At 41.8% G+C, this 18654-nt stretch overlaps 2 protein-coding genes and 1 pseudogene across 7 annotated transcripts; 1 reads left to right on the plus strand and 2 right to left on the minus strand.

The window, feature by feature from the left end:
- Nucleotides 1-293: 293 nt before the first annotated feature.
- Nucleotides 294-8789, plus strand: metap2b (methionyl aminopeptidase 2b). Of its 2 annotated transcripts, none has more exons than XM_057327472.1 (11): nucleotides 294-488; nucleotides 1315-1410; nucleotides 1555-1617; nucleotides 2835-2937; nucleotides 3023-3184; nucleotides 3310-3491; nucleotides 3578-3672; nucleotides 3857-3953; nucleotides 4034-4137; nucleotides 4348-4463; nucleotides 8082-8789. In XM_057327472.1, exons 1-11 carry the CDS (start codon nucleotides 329-331, stop codon nucleotides 8332-8334), a joined length of 1431 nt encoding a protein of 476 aa, XP_057183455.1. In that variant the 5' UTR covers nucleotides 294-328; the 3' UTR covers nucleotides 8335-8789. The 2 variants fall into 2 exon arrangements, with proteins under 2 accessions (XP_057183455.1, XP_057183456.1); XM_057327473.1 differs by having other exon boundaries at nucleotides 1558-1617.
- Nucleotides 8790-10620: 1831 nt separating this feature from the next.
- LOC130550079 (serine/threonine-protein kinase pim-1-like) lies at nucleotides 10621-12782 on the minus strand (annotated as a pseudogene).
- On the minus strand, nucleotides 12657-18170 carry pthlhb (parathyroid hormone-like hormone b). 5 transcript variants are annotated; one of them, XM_057327460.1, is made up of 4 exons: nucleotides 17802-18170; nucleotides 16774-17641; nucleotides 15082-15186; nucleotides 12657-14698 (listed from the first exon to the last, which is right to left on the minus strand). In XM_057327460.1, the coding sequence occupies exons 3-4, from the start codon at nucleotides 15165-15167 to the stop codon at nucleotides 14308-14310; spliced, it is 477 nt and encodes a 158-aa protein (XP_057183443.1). In that variant the 5' UTR covers nucleotides 15168-15186; nucleotides 16774-17641; nucleotides 17802-18170; the 3' UTR covers nucleotides 12657-14307. The 5 variants fall into 5 exon arrangements, with proteins under 5 accessions (XP_057183443.1, XP_057183445.1, XP_057183442.1 ...); XM_057327462.1 differs by having other exon boundaries at nucleotides 15082-15180; nucleotides 16774-18170; XM_057327459.1 differs by having other exon boundaries at nucleotides 16774-18170.
- Nucleotides 18171-18654: the final 484 nt, after the last annotated feature.

Raw genomic sequence — 18654 nt, forward strand, 5'->3', positions numbered from 1 at the left:
TGTTTTAATGCTACTAAATCATTTGTAATATTATTGTTACCAAATACTTTTAATGTTACTAAATCCAGACGTTTCTTCCGGGTTGAAGTGGGAATTATCGAATTTCCGAAAGCACGTGAAGGCAGCATTAGCCCAAACTGGACAGAAAGACAATCACATGAGCAGTTATGTTGTATTTGGTTTAACCCTGATATTTATGATTTAAGAACAGTTGTTTTCTAAAGGACTGTGCGGGCTCTGCCCTGTGAGTTTAGTGGGTTGGCTCTACATGTATTTGCCCGTGCTCTGACGCGCGTGACTTCCCAGCTTCCCTTGCGCGGTCACCATCATGGCGGACGAGCAGACGGACGAGACGCAGTCGACAGCTGCAGAAATGACGATTTTAACGAATGGAGACTCTCATCCTCCTAAAGAAGACGCGGATCCCGCGGACGAGAGCGGCAAGAAGAAGAAGAAAAAGAAGAAGAAGACGAAACCATCAGCCGCGGGTAAATAATGACGGAGAAAAGAATCGCGTGGCCTCCCGACCGCAGCGCGAGCTCTTCTGATTCACATCTCATATTACCCGAGCTCGAGCTTTAGTTTTGTGTTTCAGATTGATAAGTGAGAGCTCGTGACGCTTGTCCGAGATGATGCCCACGTGCTTCATGTGTGTCGTCTCTGTTTTATAGTGCAGTGGTTCAGTCACCTGCGCCAGAGCGATGAATTTGAGAGTTACGACACTCGATCTCGCGTGGTTCGTGGAGCCCTCAATAGTTCCAAACAAATCCGTGCTGCCAACCTGTTTAAATGGATTTTAGCGGGACAGACAACAACAGCTGTATTTGCGTAAATGTTGCTAAATATTAGCACATTGTGTACACTGATTATTACGTTGACTACATTTATAGCAGCATTTTATCCAGGGAGTAATATGAATATAAGATCCGTCTTTGTGTTTAATTTTAACATTTAATTTCAACTGCCAACTCGTTCAAATGTGAAAACATGCAGTTATTTCACCAAATGTACAGCAAATCCGTTTGGGAGATACTGAATGAATGGGCTCCAGTGCAGTGTTTGGAACTATGGAGTTACTTACGCTTTCTGTGGTGTCGTAACTCTCATATTCAACGGTTCTACAACTGCACGTGCGTGTTCTGAGATTCATATTCGATTGTGTAATGTTGAAAAACGACAAAAGTGTCATTCCAAATAGTGCCAACGTTACGTTTACATTTATAGAAATGTTTGTTCTGGATGTTGTTGTTCGTGGTTTTGGTCCCATGTTGCATGTTGTACAGCCATGTGACAATAAATATTCTCTTGTGTTAGAAAACAACAACATAGAATCTGACATCACCAAAGTGACAAAAGAACTGCAGCAACAAACATTAGAAGACCAAGAGAAGGAGGATGAGGCGGAGGACGGTGTGTGTGTGTGTGTGTGTCTTTCAGTTTTACATTATATGTCATAAACTTGTCAGTTCATACATGTGCATCTGTGACAGTCCGGTGTTGCTTCTTGAGCTAAATAACAGATGTTGATTATGTACTATATCTGTATTTATTCAGCAGATGGCGAGGAAGGAGATTCCTCAGGAAAGAAGAAGAAGAAAAAGAAAAAGAAGAAAGGACGTAAGGATTTTCATCAAAGAGGCTGTTTGAAGTTGTCCTGCTTCCTCACGACACCCATCTGTCATCATTTACTCGCCTTCGAGTTGTTCCAAATCTGTATAAATGTCTTTGTTCTGATGAACACAGAGAAAGATATTTGGAAGAATGCTCATAACCAGACAGATTTTGACTCTTATAGTAGGAAAAATTACATGATCATTTTTTTGTTATTTTGAACACAAAAGAAGACATTTTGAAGAATGTAGGAGAGCAAACACTTCTGGGGCACTTTTGACTCGTTGTATTTTTCCTACTATGGGAGTCAATGGGGCGCAAAATCTGTCTGTCTCTGTGTTCATCAGAACAAAGACATTGAGGCCGTTTTCACACATAAGGGTTTGTTTCGGAACCTGGTGCGTTTTCTCTCTTGGTTGGATTCGTTTAGGCATATGTGAACGGCAATCACGCTAGGATCCGCCCCAAAACAATCTCTCCGAGTCCGCCTGAACAAGGTGGTCTCGACCCGATTGCAAACGAACTCTGGAGCGGTTCGGTAGACGTGTGAAAGCCATCCGACCCAACGGACCAACGAACCAGACTGTATCACAATGTATGATGGGTAATTATGTAAAGTTGCGTGACGCAAAAGGGATTGTTTTGCTAATGGCTCCCTGTAACAATGTTCAAAGGAAGGAAGGAGGCGGGAACCGGCGAACGTTAAACCAAACTTTTAATAAAATAAACAAACAACAAAACGAAAGTAAAGTGCTGACAGCTCCCTCACAGTCGACTGCCGGCCACACAAACACAATAAAACATAACATAAAATCCAGGCCTGGTTCTCTCTCGTCCTTCTCCTCCTTTTATGCTTCCCGAGCTCCGCCGTGAGAGACGCGAGACAACGCGCAGCTGACGCTCATTATCACTCGCATTACCGGCCGTAAAATAAACAGATGCACTCTGACCAATCGAAGGAGAGTTTACTCGCACGTGACTTTTATTAACAAAGTTTGGTCCGTTTGGAAATATTGCCTTGTGAATGCGAACCGAACTAAAATAAATTTCAATATTGTAGCGATTTAACCCCCGGTTTCGGAACAAAACAGTCGATACACAGGTGTGAAAACACCCTAATACAGATTTGGAACAACTGGAAGTTGAGTAAATCATGACAGAATTTTCATTTTTAGGTGAAATATCCCTTTAATGTTTTGTTGTATTTCTCCATTTGTTTCTAGCCAAAGTACAAACGGATCCTCCATCCATCCCCATCTGTGAGCTCTATCCCTCTGGAGTTTATCTCAAAGGCCAGGAGTGTGAATATCCACCCACACACGACGGGTACGGATCTAGACGCTGAATGATAGTGTAGAAAATGTTTGTGTTGAGACTCAGAACCGTGGTGTTTGTTTTGTGTTCCTCACAGACGCACGGCTGCGTGGAGGACCAGCAATGAAGAGAAGAAGTTTTTGGATCAGGCTAATGAGGAGATGTGGAATGACTTCAGACAGGCGGCCGAGGCTCATCGGCAGGTCCGGAAATACGTCATGAGCTGGATCAAACCGGGCATGAGCATGATCGAGATCTGGTGAGACGATGATTAAGATTGAACTTCAACAACTGCTGTAGGAAGCCGAAAAACCTCTAGAGGGCAAATGGTATAATCCAGATGAAATGAAGTTCATACGTTGAGTTGTCATTTGTCCCTGACAGTCAGAAACTGGAGGATTGTTCCAGGAAACTGATCAAGGAAAACGGTCTGAACGCCGGTTTGGCTTTTCCCACCGGCTGCTCTCTGAACCACTGTGCCGCTCACTACACTCCTAACGCTGGAGATACCACCGTCCTCCAGTACGATGACGTCTGCAAGATCGACTTCGGCACACACATTAACGGTACATCTGAAAACCAACTTTTACTGCCTTTGATTCCCAGTCGTGCGACTGATCTTGTGTGTTGATGTTATCATGTGGTGTTTCAGGTCGAATCATCGACTGCGCTTTTACCGTCACCTTTAACCCGAGATACGATAAACTGCTGGAAGCTGTTAAAGACGCCACAAATACCGGAATCAAGGTAGCGTTCAATCCATTTTACATCAACTTTTCATCCTGAAAATCTCATTTCAGTTGATTTGAATGTTGTGGTGTAATACTCAGACTCGCTGCTGTTGACTGGTTTCATGACATCAGCGTGTTTAGTTACGTGCGGATGAAACCGTTTGTTTTGACAAATGCATTATTGGGTGTTTGTGCATCAGTGTGCGGGGATCGATGTGCGTTTGTGTGACATTGGAGAATCCATTCAGGAGGTGATGGAGTCTTACGAAGTGGAACTTGATGGAAAAACGTATCAAGGTGAGATGAAGTTCCTGTGACGCTGAAGGTTTAAACGGCACCTGCTGGGTTTTTACTGACATGCTGCTTGATGTTTCCAGTGAAACCAATTAGAAATCTCAACGGACACTCCATCGGCCAGTACAGAATACACGCCGGCAAAACCGTGCCCATCGTGAAAGGAGGTGAAGCCACCAAGATGGAGGTACGTTCTCTTTCTGACGTCTTGCTCGTGTTTGACTTTCACATGATTGTGACTGCAGCTGATATCTGAGAAAATGAAGGGTTTGGGTGTGACCGAGAGTTATCAGTCAGAAACACACACAGCTGAGCTTATATATGGCCTTCAGATCAGCGTTCTGCTTCAATGTAAACTGTAATCTTGTGTTTTTTTGTTGCCTTGCTGCTTTAACAGGAAGGTGAGGTCTACGCCATCGAGACATTCGGGAGCACTGGGAAAGGCATGGTTCATGATGACATGGAGTGTTCGCATTACATGAAAAACTTTGAGGTCGGCCATGTGCCAATTAGGTGAGAAACACATTGATCTCTGACACTACAGCACCCCCCTGTGGTCACACTCCTGCTTTCGCTTGAACATGTTACTCTTATATTAGGGCTGCAGCTATCGATTATTTTAGTAATCAAGTATTCTACTGATTTTCCATCGATTAATCGGGTATTCGGATAATAAGTACTTTTTATTTATTAACGTCCTACTACCTGGCGTCCACATGTGTGGACATCACATTTTTGGTTGTGTGCACGATAATACTTAATTCTATGTAAATGGAACCTGTTATTCACAAACATGGACCTTTACACTGCCATCTGGTGGTGTCAGAAGAGAAAAACACTTTACATAAAAACGTCAAGATGGCGGCGAACACATCTGAAATATAAAGGCAGCTATGTCAGGCCAAAAGGTAAAAAATGTAATAAAATGTCATTGTTGCTTCTTGTTAAGTTATGCATAGTATTGTTGTATGATTAATATGGCATGCAAATTTGACACATTTTTGCAACAGTAAAGATGTACTATGCCTCTAAACTTGATGTTCACACATGTGGACAATGGGACTTTGCTAAGTTGAAAATGTAAAAATGTATTAAAAAAATAATGAAATAATTAAAATAATTTAAAAAATCATTATTACAAATGATTTAGTTTTTAAATAACTGTTTGGGAAGAATTTGTTTGAAAACATCAATTTACACAACGACTGCAAGCAGTACCATGGGGCCAAGCCCACACTTTACCAAGTGTACCCACACCCAGCCCACACTTTCCCCGGTGTACCCACAGCATCCCCACACTTCCCCCCAGTGTACCCACAGCATTCCCACACTTACCCAAGTGTACCCACACCCAGCCCACACTTTCCCCAGTGTACCCACAGCATCCCCACACTTCCCCCCAGTGTACCCACAGCATTCCCACACTTACCCAAGTGTACCCACACCCAGCCCACACTTTCCCCAGTGTACCCACAGCATCCCCACACTTCCCCCCAGTGTACCCACAGCATTCCCACACTTACCCAAGTGTACCCACACCCAGCCCACACTTTCCCCAGTGTACCCACAGCATCCCCACACTTCCCCCCAGTGTACCCACAGCATTCCCACACTTACCCAAGTGTACCCACACCCAGCCCACACTTTCCCCAGTGTACCCACAGCATCCCCACACTTCCCCCCAGTGTACCCACACCTAGCCCACACTTCCCCCAGTGTGCCCACAGCATGCCCACACACAGCATACACTTCCCCCAGTGTACCCACACCTAGCCCACACTTCCCCCAGTGTACCCACAGTACACCCACACACAGCCTACACTTCCCCCAGTGTATCCACACCTAGCACACACTTCCCCCCCCCGTGTACCCACAGCATTCCCACAGCATGCCCACACTCTTCCCCCAGTGTATCCACAGCATTCCCACACTTCCCCCAGTGTACTCGGGCTGTTAATAAAATAGACTTTATTACACAATGGTGTCTTGACTGTTTTCTGTGGATACAGACCGATTGTCCACATGTGTGGACATCGTTTTTTTTCAAAATGTGCTTCATGTTCAAATATAATATTTGGTTATTATATTTATTGGTTCCTCCTAACCCCAAATAGCTAGAAGAAATCTAAAATGCAAGCCAAACCAAAGCTCGGGTCTTAGGAGGTTAAAGAGCAACTCTAAATATACAAGAGAAAATAAGACAGGTCTCTTAAAATGAACAACTAATTTGTTTCCTTTTTAGAAAAATTTACATTTATTGCTGAAATTGCATACATTAATATCTGTGAAAACTAAACCCATTTAGTACATTCCATTGCCATATTACATTCAAAATGCAATATAGGCCTAATACAAATGTATAAATAAGAAACATTAATAAAAATAGAAAGAATAATTTCAAAGCTAAACAACTAATTTCAGCTTATGCATAATGCATTTAGTTTATCTAAATTAGTTTGTTTATTTTTTACTATTAAATAGTAATATATTTGTCCACATAAACATACAGAGTTAACCGGACTTTTATTTTGGCAGGCCGTCGGAAGACGCTTATTTTTTAGTGTTAGCTTCACTCAGTAAAATGTTCTGAAATAAACTCTCAGAGCAACTCTGGAGATGAAGTTCATGTGTTCATGTCCTCATAAAGCGCAGACGCAGACAAATTCATGAGCATCACGTGTGTAGCACGTTAAACTGTGCAGTTCATTCACTCAGACACGCAGAACAGACAGATGACGTGTGTAAATAACAGGATTCGGCATCCACTAACGTTAGTCCGCATCTAGTTTGATGGACTCAATGCAGCCGCAAAACAAGTTTCACTCGCAAAATAGACTAAAACTAAGTAAAAGAGCAGTTCACCATTTCAATAACCTCTCAGTTATTTATTAGCATGAGAAACACGTGTGAGCGTGTGAACAGACTCAAATGCAGTGACTGAAGGAGAGCCCTGTAACATGAACAGAGTTTAGCGGGCTGTGCGTCAGTAATAACGGTCCGTGGGGAAACGCAGCGCTCCGTGTGTACTGCAGTTAAATGGATTAAACGAGGCTTCGAGGCAACACAAATTGCGTCGATGATTTTTTGTATTCGAATTACTCAAGGAATCATTTCAGCCCTATCTTATATGTAATTTCCTGCAATGAAGAAATTCCTTATTAGTTTTTCTGTACACACTGGAACATCCCATGATCCCAAGTACACGTGGCATCTGTAAACTAGGGCGGTGTTATACAGTGAGGTGTGTCTAGGGACGAGCTGTGCAGAGGCGCATCTTTATACAGCGTGAGCTGGGCAGTTATAAATTCAGGCGTGTGTCATCTGTACAGCACGAGCTTCACAGCGATAAAGTGAAGCTTGATTGTTATTCTGATATTATTAAAAAAAGTTATAAAGTGAGGCGCGTCTTCTTTATACAACACGCAGCGCAGACGCCGGCTCAACATTGTGATGTCTGTCAGCCATCGGCGATAGCATTGTCCATCAGCCCAACCCTAATGTAAACGTGAACGCCAACTAGACATCTGCCCGATTAACTGAAAAATAAATATCACATGATTTATGCACAACTTGCGAGTGAAGTACGGTAAAATGCTGCTGCATCCGAAAGCCAGAGGGCGCTCTCGTGCAGAAACTCCAAATACGCACTGCAGAAGAAGACCGTAACACACGTAGTTCTAGGAAATGCCTAAGAACATGTTTTTATCACTGATCCTCAATCCTCCTCAGGTATTTTTATGATAATAAAGTATATTTATAATGATCATGTTTGACGGGTGTTGCTTTTTCAAATGCACATTATAAGCGACTCAAACTCGCACTGCTTTTAGATCGAGCAGCATTTCCTACTGATCCCAGAGCTGTGCTTCACGGACAAGCTACGCATCAATAAAATAATCGATACCTTGCATTATCGCAGCCAGCTCGGTTTCAGCAGGGTTTAGTGGTAGCCGCGGTTAACCATGCCCATGTCTAATACCAACTCAATTCTGTTTCGTCTTGACAATTATCTCTTTACATTTTGAAACTGTAAATGTGAACGTCACTAGTGGTTTGAAACAGAACTATTATATGTTGTTGTAGTAGTATTCATGAGAATTGTTGTTCATGGTGTTCACATGTGTTTTCCAGACTCCCCAGAGCCAAACATTTGCTGAATGTGGTGAACGAGAACTTCGGCACGCTGGCCTTCTGCCGCCGCTGGCTGGATCGTCTGGGCGAGACCAAGTATTTAATGGCGCTGAAGAACCTGTGTGACCTGGGCATCATCGACCCGTACCCTCCTCTGTGTGACACCAAAGGCTGCTACACGGCTCAGTTTGAACACACCATCCTGTTGAGACCCACCTGTAAAGAGGTGGTCAGCCGAGGAGACGATTACTAGACCTCTGCCTTCATCTCTCGTACGCTTTCTTATGTCACATTTGAGTATTCCATGGGTAAAGATGGGGGGAATAAGCTGTGCCTTCTCATTTTTAACACGCTTGCATTTGTCTGTACAGAGGACGGATGAGGTTTGAGAAGTTTAACTGCGGTGTAATTTGTTTTAGGCACCGATGAAGTGCTCTAGAAACATTTGACAAACTCTCGAGGACGTCCGGTGCACTTTTCATGATCAACGTGAGCAGCGTGTTTAACCCGAGGAAATGTGACGTCAAAACCACATTTTCAGATCATCTGCAGTCTTGCATGTCTTTTATATACAGAGAACGTTTGCGAGATGTAAGAGGAATGGAGAAGAGTCATGTTGTTGATCATTTCTAAATCAAGTCCTGTATGTTTCGGCTTTTCAGTTTGAGGCTTTTGATTTTTCACTGGTTTAAAACAAATGATACAATCTTCATGGCTTTCTGTCATTCTTTCATTTGAATTCTGTCAAACATCTTTCTGGTCGCTGTGAACTCGTATATATTCCAAACAACAACAAATAAACATTACGGCTACATTACATCACAAATGTTTTTGTCCGTATGTGGTGTTTCTCTCAGGTCTCATGACTAGTGATTCATATAATATTGGATTTTTGCTCATGTTATTTTAGCCGATAACTCTTTGACCGTTTTATATATTTAGGTTTTTAGAGTTCTGATGTCTCCGTGTTAGATTGAAATAAAAGAACCGTTAGTGAAATTAATTTATCATAAGATGATATTGTTTAAATAATGTTAAAATCACCAGTGAGTTCATTTAAAGCAGAAGAAATCTTTTGTGTATTTCACAGCAACAGAAACCTCACAACATTGAGCTCCTTCAATTCAACCTTATTTTCCTCATCCATTTAAATAAAATAATATTGCCTACTTTCATTAAAACACATACATTATGTACAAGATTCATTATTAAAGTTATTAAAGAATGTCATGATGGAAAAATATTTTTAATGAACTTAAAATGTTGCACAATAAAAGAATCATAAGATCAAGAGAAATATTTGACATCCAGCCGTTTAGCTGTTCTAAATTCACTGTACTCCGGCTTTAATAATACTCTCATTATAATAACCTGATGCAGATGAAAATAACTCAGCTTTTTTTGCTTGTTAAAATAAATGGAGACGAAACACTTCACAGTCATTGCTGTATGAATACCTACTGATTTTTCTTAAAGGTACAAAAATGATCAATTAAAAATACCACTACTTTTCAAACCTGCCCATCACCTCCTCATCGCCTCCATTTCCTTCACCGACATGCCCATTAAAGTCTGCTCCAATTACCACTCTCTCACCTCTGTGGTTACTCCGCATCGCTTCATCCAATTCACTCCAGAATTTCGCTTTCTCTTCTAACTCGCAACGTTCACCTTCACCCCTTCAATGTCCAACTTCAACTCATCACTCTGTCCGACACTCTTTTCACCTCCAGAACATTCTTTGCCAACTCCTTCAGGATCACTCGAGTCCTGTCCCATTTCTCTTTCTATCCACTCCATGAAAAAACAGCTTGAACCCTTGCTGTCTACCGGACACACAATATATCAACCTTCCTTCTCTCCATCATATCAGCCAGCTCTCTACCTTTACCTGTCATTGTGCCAACATTCAAAGTCCTTTCCTCTTCTCTCTCTGTCTACGGACACTTCTACCTCCTCTCCTTCTCCGACCAACAGTAGCCCAATCGCCGATGCCCTGTTCGTCAACTGCATCGGTGGCGGTCGTTGTCAAGCCGGGCCCGACCGATCCGGTATGGAAGTCGCTTTTGTGATTTGCATGTTTAATTTGGCAGAAGTTTTCCGTCAGATGCCCTTCCTGACACAACCCTCTCCATTTATCCGGGCTTGGGACCGGCACTAGAAACTAGTGGCTGGATTAATATATTATTTATTAATAATCTATATTATAAAAATGATAAATGATCAAATTAAAAATTATATTTAAAAATGATTGAACCAAATTGCTAGTTAAAAGCCTTTCATGTGATGATAAATAGGAGTTTGAAATGTGACAAACGGCGTCTCATTTTAATGCTGTATTTATATATATATGTGAATAATAATAATTCTGGAGTGCATGGTGTGTGTGTGTGTGCGTGCACGCGCGTGATGTTTGCGTGTGTGCATATGTGTGCGTGTGATGTGTGTGTGCGTGTGCATATGTGTGTGTGCATGTGATGTGTGTGCGTGTGATGTGTGTGCATGTGTGTGTGTGATGTGTGTGCGTGCGTGTGTGCATACAGAACTTGTGTCGTGAGCCACTGGATTTGATTTCACCTGGAAAACACAAGTATACTTCAGTCAAGTACACAACTAGTCAACACGTCATCATCATATGGACGTCATTTCTCATAAATGAAAGGTGCAGATGTACTTACGACAGCATCTGGAACCAGTCGTGCTTGTGCATGTTCTTCACTTTAATCCGCTTTTTGTCTTTGAACTGCAGGCTGTATCGCATCAGATGACACAACTCGTCGGAAAATTCCCGATCACTCCAGCTGGCGTCGTACATGTTGTGCAGTTCGAAAGCGAACGGAAAGCGTCCGTGCAACAGGCGGAACAGCAGCATCCCGAGAGACCACACCGTCGCCGGCTTTCCGCGGTATCTGTTGCTGATGAACACTTCGGGGGGTAAATAGGGCTCTGTGCCGGTGATTTTCTTCACGTAGCCTCTCTTGAGTCGGACGCTGCAGCCGAAGTCGATGAGTTTGACCTTTAAGGTCTTTGGGTTCACCAGCAGGTTTTCCAGTTTAATGTCGCGGTGGAAAACCCCTCTCTTACAGCACTCCTGCGCAGCTGTGAGCGCCTGTCGCATGATGCGGGCCGCTCGAGGATCAAGATGTAGCGATCGGGTTCCTCGAACCACTCCGGCAGCTGGAGGATCTCAGGTATTATGAACTTCTTCTGCATGATCATCATAATCGCTACCTACAACACAACAAACACGTCATTCAGCATTTCTTCTGTCTTCAAGCGTTTCACAGTGTTCAAGTGATTTGAGTTACCTCAGCAGGCAAGGCTTTCCGGTGGCCGGGAACGCGCAGGAACTTCATGTTATTTGTCTTTTGCACGTATTTCAGTGCCACTTGAAGGCCGTCGGAGCGACGCTCGGCCTCATAAACCGATCCGTAGCCTCCTTTACCCAGCTGCTTGCCTATTTTGTAGTGGTTGGGAACGTCTTCTGTGTTGGCGATGAGACGTTTCTTCCACTCCTCTTTGGAGATCAGTTTCAGCAACTCTTGGACGACTTCTTGTTCGTCCTGATGTTCTTCTTCTCCATCGTCTTCTGTGTCTGGACGGTGAATCTGGCTGATCTGTTCTTCAGCCTCGTGTCTCTCGTCCTCCAGACTGAAGCTTGACAATCGGAAGTCTTCCACAAACTGAGACAAGTTAAATTATTTCTCATTCCAGGCCTTGAAGTCCTGCTCGTCCTGATCTTTATCTTCATCTGGACGCTGGATTTCCAGGCTGTGTTGAGACCTTTCAGCGGACACCTGCACACAAACAAACAAAACTGTTTGTTCAATTGAATTCAAGAGAAAACTCTTGCACACATTAGTTTAGATTTGAACAACAAGAATTGAACCAACTTAATACATCTATCATAGAAAAAAAACATGAGCCAAAACTATTGATTTAGTAATATCCGTTTCTGTCCGTATAAGTCAAGTATACATAAGAAGCATTTTAAATATATATGTGAAAAAACAATACTTACTCTGATCTCACACTTTTCATCATCTTCAGTCGGATCTTTCTGCTCGTCTTTAACCAGAGACCCGCTGGAGGATTTCACCTACAAGAAACAAGAATACTTCACTAAAGTTCATCAAGTACACAAATACCACAAGTGAACTTATGATGATAGTGTTCAACACATTTTAGTTGATGAAAGTACACTTCTGTACTAGTTTAGTAGTGTTTATGCAGCAATATACTTGTAAGTTCGTGTTTATACAGAAAAGCCCTCATTGGTCACTCGATTCTACCACATAAATAAAGTGGTACAGGATTTACCAGCGTGACATAAAGCCTATTCATAGATTAACGTTGTTGTTTAATGACAAATATTCATGAAAAACAAGAGAAATCTGTCTCGTTTTTCATGAGGAGATTTGAAGCTCGCGCACACAGCGCGTGAATGTGTTTACACCTGTCAGTTATTTTACACGACACGCGATGATCAACGACACAATACACTTTCTTATTTTTGACTTTAAACACGTGTTATGCAAACATTACACTTGAATAAACGTGTTTTACCTCAGAAAGCGAACTTTCATCGCTCGCGCTGTCTTCTGACTCGATCACATTCTCGATGGGAGTTTGTGGCGGTTCAGATCGCCTCAAACTTTCTTCAGACTCCACTTCCTTACAGCGAGAGCTGCGCTGACCCATGTCTGCTATGTTTGCTGATGTGAAACGATGCTAAACGGTGAAAAACACACGGCAGAATGATGTGAATGCAGAGCTGCACGTCTCTACAAACCTCAGACCTGATGACCTCATAAAGACTCGCTTGATCTTATCAGCGAAAGCATCATTTAAACCCGCAAGCGCGCGAACACATTCAACTGCAATAACAAATCACACTTTATAATGCTTATTTACAGCTATTTTTACACGCAGTTTTTTTCTTTTTATTTGTTTTTACGGTATATAAACTGTTTCTTGTGTCAATTAAATGATTTAAATCAGTCACATTCATTTTCAAACACAACAATCTCAGCTTGTACCTTTAAAATCATTTATTGAAATGTTTACTATATATTTGTCAGTTTGAAGTCATTAGATTTTAATGCATTTAGTTTTATGGTTATGTCATGAGTCTATTCTTCATTTGAGGCCTTTACACAATATGTTTGATGGATCATCTTCTATAACACTTTCCAATACAAATGTCGAAAAATTATTTAATCAAAATGCATCATAACAAAATAATAACCAAAAACAACACAAGATATTTTCCTCCTGAAAACAAGACATTGTAGTTTAATATGAAAAACAAATAAGTTTAATATTAAAACAAGAAAAAATAAAGATCCTGTGTCCCATTTGTTGTGTTTTTTTCTCAATTTATTTCATGAAAATAGTAGAGCATTGATAACGAACTGAAGAAGCTGTGTGATCATAAAAATCTAAAATATGTTTCACTATCTAAAGTGCAAAATCTCATATAATTCAGCAGCATTGAGATACATTCAGGGATTAAATAATCCAATAAATTAACCATGACATCATTACACGTCTGAACGAATCCAAGAGAAACACTCACTGTAATATACGGAGATTGTTTTGTATATGATGAAGCTCTTTGAACGTTTGTCATAACATCAAATAAAAACAGACATCATCGTTTCTTCATCATGTTCTCAGATCAGTTCATGTGTTAGCAGTCTTTAATACCAGGACAGCGAATCATTCATCAGGTTCCTTATGAAGGTTTAAAGTGATAGTTCACCCCAAAATGAAAATTCTGTCATGATTTACTGACCCTTAAATTGTGTCCATTTCTATGTTCTGATGAACACAGAGAAAGATATTTGGAAGAATGTCATTGACATCATTGACCACCATAGTAGGAGAAATAAAAATGGTAGTCAAAGGTGCCCCAGAATGGTTTGATTTTCTAAATTCTTCTAAATATCTCATTTTGTGTTTAACAGAACAAAACCTAGGCAATGTTTTTATTTCTACTATGGTAGTGAATGATGTCCCAGAACTGAAAATTACTGACATTCTTCCAAATATCTTCCTCTGTGTTCAACAGAACAAAGAAACGTATACAGGTTTGGAACAACTTCAGGGTGAGTAAATGGTGACAGAATTTTCATTATCACTTTAATGGAGTCAAACTCTGCTCATATTTGTTGCATCTCTTCCAGCTTCCTTCAAACACGAGCGTCTCTTCACGCTGTCACAGTTAGTCTTGATGCATTTGTGTTTGCGTGGCACATCCCCAGTCTCTTCTGTCCGGGTCTCTCCATCTTTCTGAACAAACCTTCCTCTTCCTCTTCCTCACAGACTCCTCGTACCTCAGACTGTTGCTGGTCTGTTGGGTTAAATCTTGGCTCGTCCGCACTGTGTCCAGCTGAAAGCTCAGCGGGAAGATTTTGGTGCTGCTGGGGTGTTTGGGTGGATGAACGATGGCCCAGGGGATGTTCCGAAAGCTTCGCTGGTTGCGATGGGGTGAATCCCACATCTGTGCTGTGTGCACCTGCTCCAGAAGTTCATGTATCCACAGACGTCTCTTCCGCTCATGCAGGGATCGACCGCGGTCGTGCATCATCTGAGCGTGACTTACTGAACGTCGCCTGCAACGAAGAGATGACATTTTTAAAGACAGCATTCGCAAACCGTGGTTACTAGTAGACGTGCCCGAAAAACAACACCTCTTAAAGAGACAGCTCAGCCCAAAACGGGATCATTTATTCCCCCACATGTGGTTTGTAAACCTGTATGTGACTCTTTCTTCAGTAAAACACAAAAGAAGATATTTTGAGAAATGTGACATTTGGGGTTTAGTGTTGTTTGATTATCAACGTTCTTCAAAATATCTTCTTGTGTGTGACATGATCAGAATACTGATCTTGGGGTGACGTGTGGCCCTTTAAGAGAGGTGAAGTGAAGGTTTCTTGCATTAGCAGCAGGTGGCAGTCGGAACGCGGCAGCAGTTTCTGCAGAAATCATGACTTACTGTCTGCTGACACTGTTGGTGGGTTTGGGTTCCACCGGTATCGGGACGGTCAGCAGAAACACAGCAAAGCTCCAGTGTCTCAACATACTGCAGACACGCCTGTACCTGGACACGATCATAAGAGTGTCCTTCCATTAGAATACATATCAAACTGTGAGATCAATCTTTTTTATTTCAAGTTTTGTGATATACAAAAGCAAAGAAGAAAAAAACAAAAGAGAGCCCAAACAGTACAGTATACTGTACAATCAAAACACCCGACCTACCCCATTAACCTTCACACATAAGTATCAATGACACTGTTAAAAATTATAATTATATATATATATATATGAAGAGTTTGGTTCCAAAATGCGTTAACTCCCAATTTTTCAAAAAACATGTTTTTATTGTGCATTCTAATTAATATCAATCAAACTGCAGTTGGTTTGTTTTGATTTAAGCCATAATAACTCAAACAATACAGCTAACTAACATAATAAAACACAATAAAAACATGACAACAACAAAAAACAAATTTAAAACCGGAGTTATCTCATTTTGGAACCAAACTCTTCATATATATATATATATATAGATATTTACATACACATACATGGATATACATACATCTCTTTATAAGCATCGTTTATACATCTGAAGGAGTGAAATAATGAATGTATAACATATAATATTTTTAATCAACATCAATCCTGATTTTCACTCATTTAACAGCGTATATCAAGTTAGCCGTCTCTAAAGATGAGTTGAGGGGTATATCAATATTGACCATGAATATGAGAGTGAAAAAGTGAAAGTGACCTACAGTATTTGTCAGATATGGTGACCCATACCTGAACTGTGACCTCTGCATTGAACCCGTCCAGTGAGTAGTGAAAACTAGGGCTGTGTATTGGCAAGTGCCTCCCGATACGATACATATCACGATAGATGGGTCACGGTACAATATATTGCTGTGTATTTCGATACACATTTGCGATATATTGCAATACTTGAAATAGAAACTGTAAAAAGTAGAGCTAGAAATACAACATGCTGTGCACCAGCGGGGGTTTTCTGTGAGGATAAGTGTAAAAACATCCCTTACCTCTGCAGAGTGTGCGATGCATGGACCTTTAGATCAGAGGTTTGGCTTCTCAAACTGTGGGTCGCGCCCCTCAAGTGGGTAGCACAGGGGAATAAGGAGGCGCACGCAAGTCACTTGTCTGTTGTGGTGCATTACAGTTAAAACACTGAACATGGGCAGAATAAAACCTCTGGTTCATCCGTGCTGTAAATGTGCTGGTGTCACATCCTTATATAAGCTCAATAAATGTCATTGTTACTTTTCTTAATAAACTTTCTGTCTAATGCACTGCAGTAGCCAAGTGACTTGTGTCATGACTTGTGAAGCTACAAACAGCATTATTTTATATAACTCATTACTCCATTACTTATTTTGAAAACCAAAGCACACCCACACGTCATCTCTGAGAGCTCCAAGCCTTCTTATATTTTTCGCCATGCTCGCTTCCACTTACTTTTGGCCGTATGTATATGACATGATTTTTTTTTTTTAATTATCGATAGTAGAGGTATCACTATCCACACACTATCGAAAAAAAAATATTGCGATAGTTACGTATCGATATTTTTGCACAGCCCTAGTGAACACGCACTGCAAGTCCAATATGTATCGTGTAATATACTCACAAGAAATCCAGCGAGTCAGTAGATCAGTTCTCGTCGCATGCTGGACGTGTTAAACATGCGATTGCTCTTCCATGAATGAAGTCACACGTGTCGTCCAGATCTCAGAGTGATGGGCACTGCTCCTCTCTCCTGTTCACTGCACACTCCTCTGAGCAGCAGACGTGACTGCACACTACATCACTGCACACTGCATGCTTCTGTCTGTCTGTCTGTGTGTGTGTGCGCGCGCTGTCCATGACTGCCAAAGTGTATACAACACACGCACACGGACACACAGTGCATGCAGACACCTTCATTGGAAACAGGGTGCTCAGTTTTGGCCGGGAGGAGGAGCATTTGAAGGAATAATACACCTCAGTGATGTCTGGCTTGAGGTTTGGATTAATATTTCTGGATCACTATTAGGATCTGCTGCGCACACTGACTCTTTGTGACAGATGAAGTGTACGCTGCATTTTGCTGAATTATTTCCTGAAAGCGCACAACTGATACTTCTATACTAACAAGTGCTGCAGAACACTGCTCCTTTGAAGAAAAAAGATCACTCGCAGGGACCGAGCCGCCATCGCTTCCCAAAACACGGGTGAAGCCGGGCGAGGAGAGTAAACAGTTTTGGCTGACCACCGTCCCGAGAGATGATGAGCGTAACCTCAGTGAGTCAAGCCTGTGGGTGTGTGGCTCTCCAAACCTGCCGGCCGCACCATGCTTCAACTGCACTTGCGCCTCACACATCCAACATGACACATGGAACCCTAATAAAGTGATGTGTTTGAATAAAGATGATCCACGAGGAGCTGATTGGGTCGTGAACAGTGGGCGTGTCCTGTCAGTCATTTATCAAAGGCTGCTTCCGTCCTTAAGACATCATCTGCAAACAAGAACAAAGTCATTACAAAGCATCTTTTATCTCTGACGTGACATGAGTCATATAAACATGTTTAATAAGAAAGAAAGAAAGAAAGAAAGAAAGAAAGAAAGTCAGCATGAAACGGAGGTAGCGATCGTCTTTTTTTCATATCGTGACGTACATCCGAGTGAAACAACTTATGAAATGAGAAAAAAATGTAGGCCTGGGGCACGTTCAAGCTCAAACCGGTGCCGTTTTGCTACGGTTTCCGGGTTGAACGACACGTTTCCTGGAAACGGTGTGCAACAGGGTTTGAGATGCGTTTTCTCTTGTTTGGTGGGCGTGTCAAGAATGTCAGGCCAATCAGCAGCCAGCAACATGTGTATAACCCACGCGGTGTTAAAGAGACAGATCGCACAATGGGTCCAAGTAAAGTCGTTTACAAATGTGTCCGCTGCAGCTCGGTATACGCAACAATTGAAGATATTAGAAGAGATGTATTTTGCAGTGTTCAACACGTATTTATACCGATTTCATCAGGCTCTGAAATGTGTTCATAAAGAACACTAAGACTGGCCTTCTCAGCTGCCATAGTTCAACTCTTGCGTCATCACAACAGGGTGTTCAACCGCACCACCGTTTCCGTTTAAACAACGTTTTGTCGGGGCTGAACGCAGCCCTGGACTTGATTTCGTTCATCGAGTACTTGGTGGATCGTTGAAAGTAGGGCATTGCCAACAAAATGGAGTCAAATTTGCACGCCAGTTTGCAATCAGTCAGTCATTGATGCCCCGCCCTCGCGCCATTCCTCGTGACCAGAAGAGAGGTCGTTTAGAGGGGAGGAGCTTAACGTTTTTGATTAAATATTTCATGTGCAAATCAATTAAAAAACAACGATGTGCAAGGATAAATAATTTAACATAAATATTGCAACACTGTGTAATACGATAAGGGGGTGTGGGTTATGTTGTGGAGGAACTGCAGAGGGCATGGGATGGCGGAAAGTTGTATAAAACACACACAAAAGAAGTATT

The sequence above is a fragment of the Triplophysa rosa genome, unplaced genomic scaffold (assembly GCF_024868665.1).
Source record: "Triplophysa rosa unplaced genomic scaffold, Trosa_1v2 scaffold232_ERROPOS241259, whole genome shotgun sequence".
Taxonomy (NCBI): Eukaryota; Metazoa; Chordata; class Actinopteri; order Cypriniformes; family Nemacheilidae; genus Triplophysa; species Triplophysa rosa.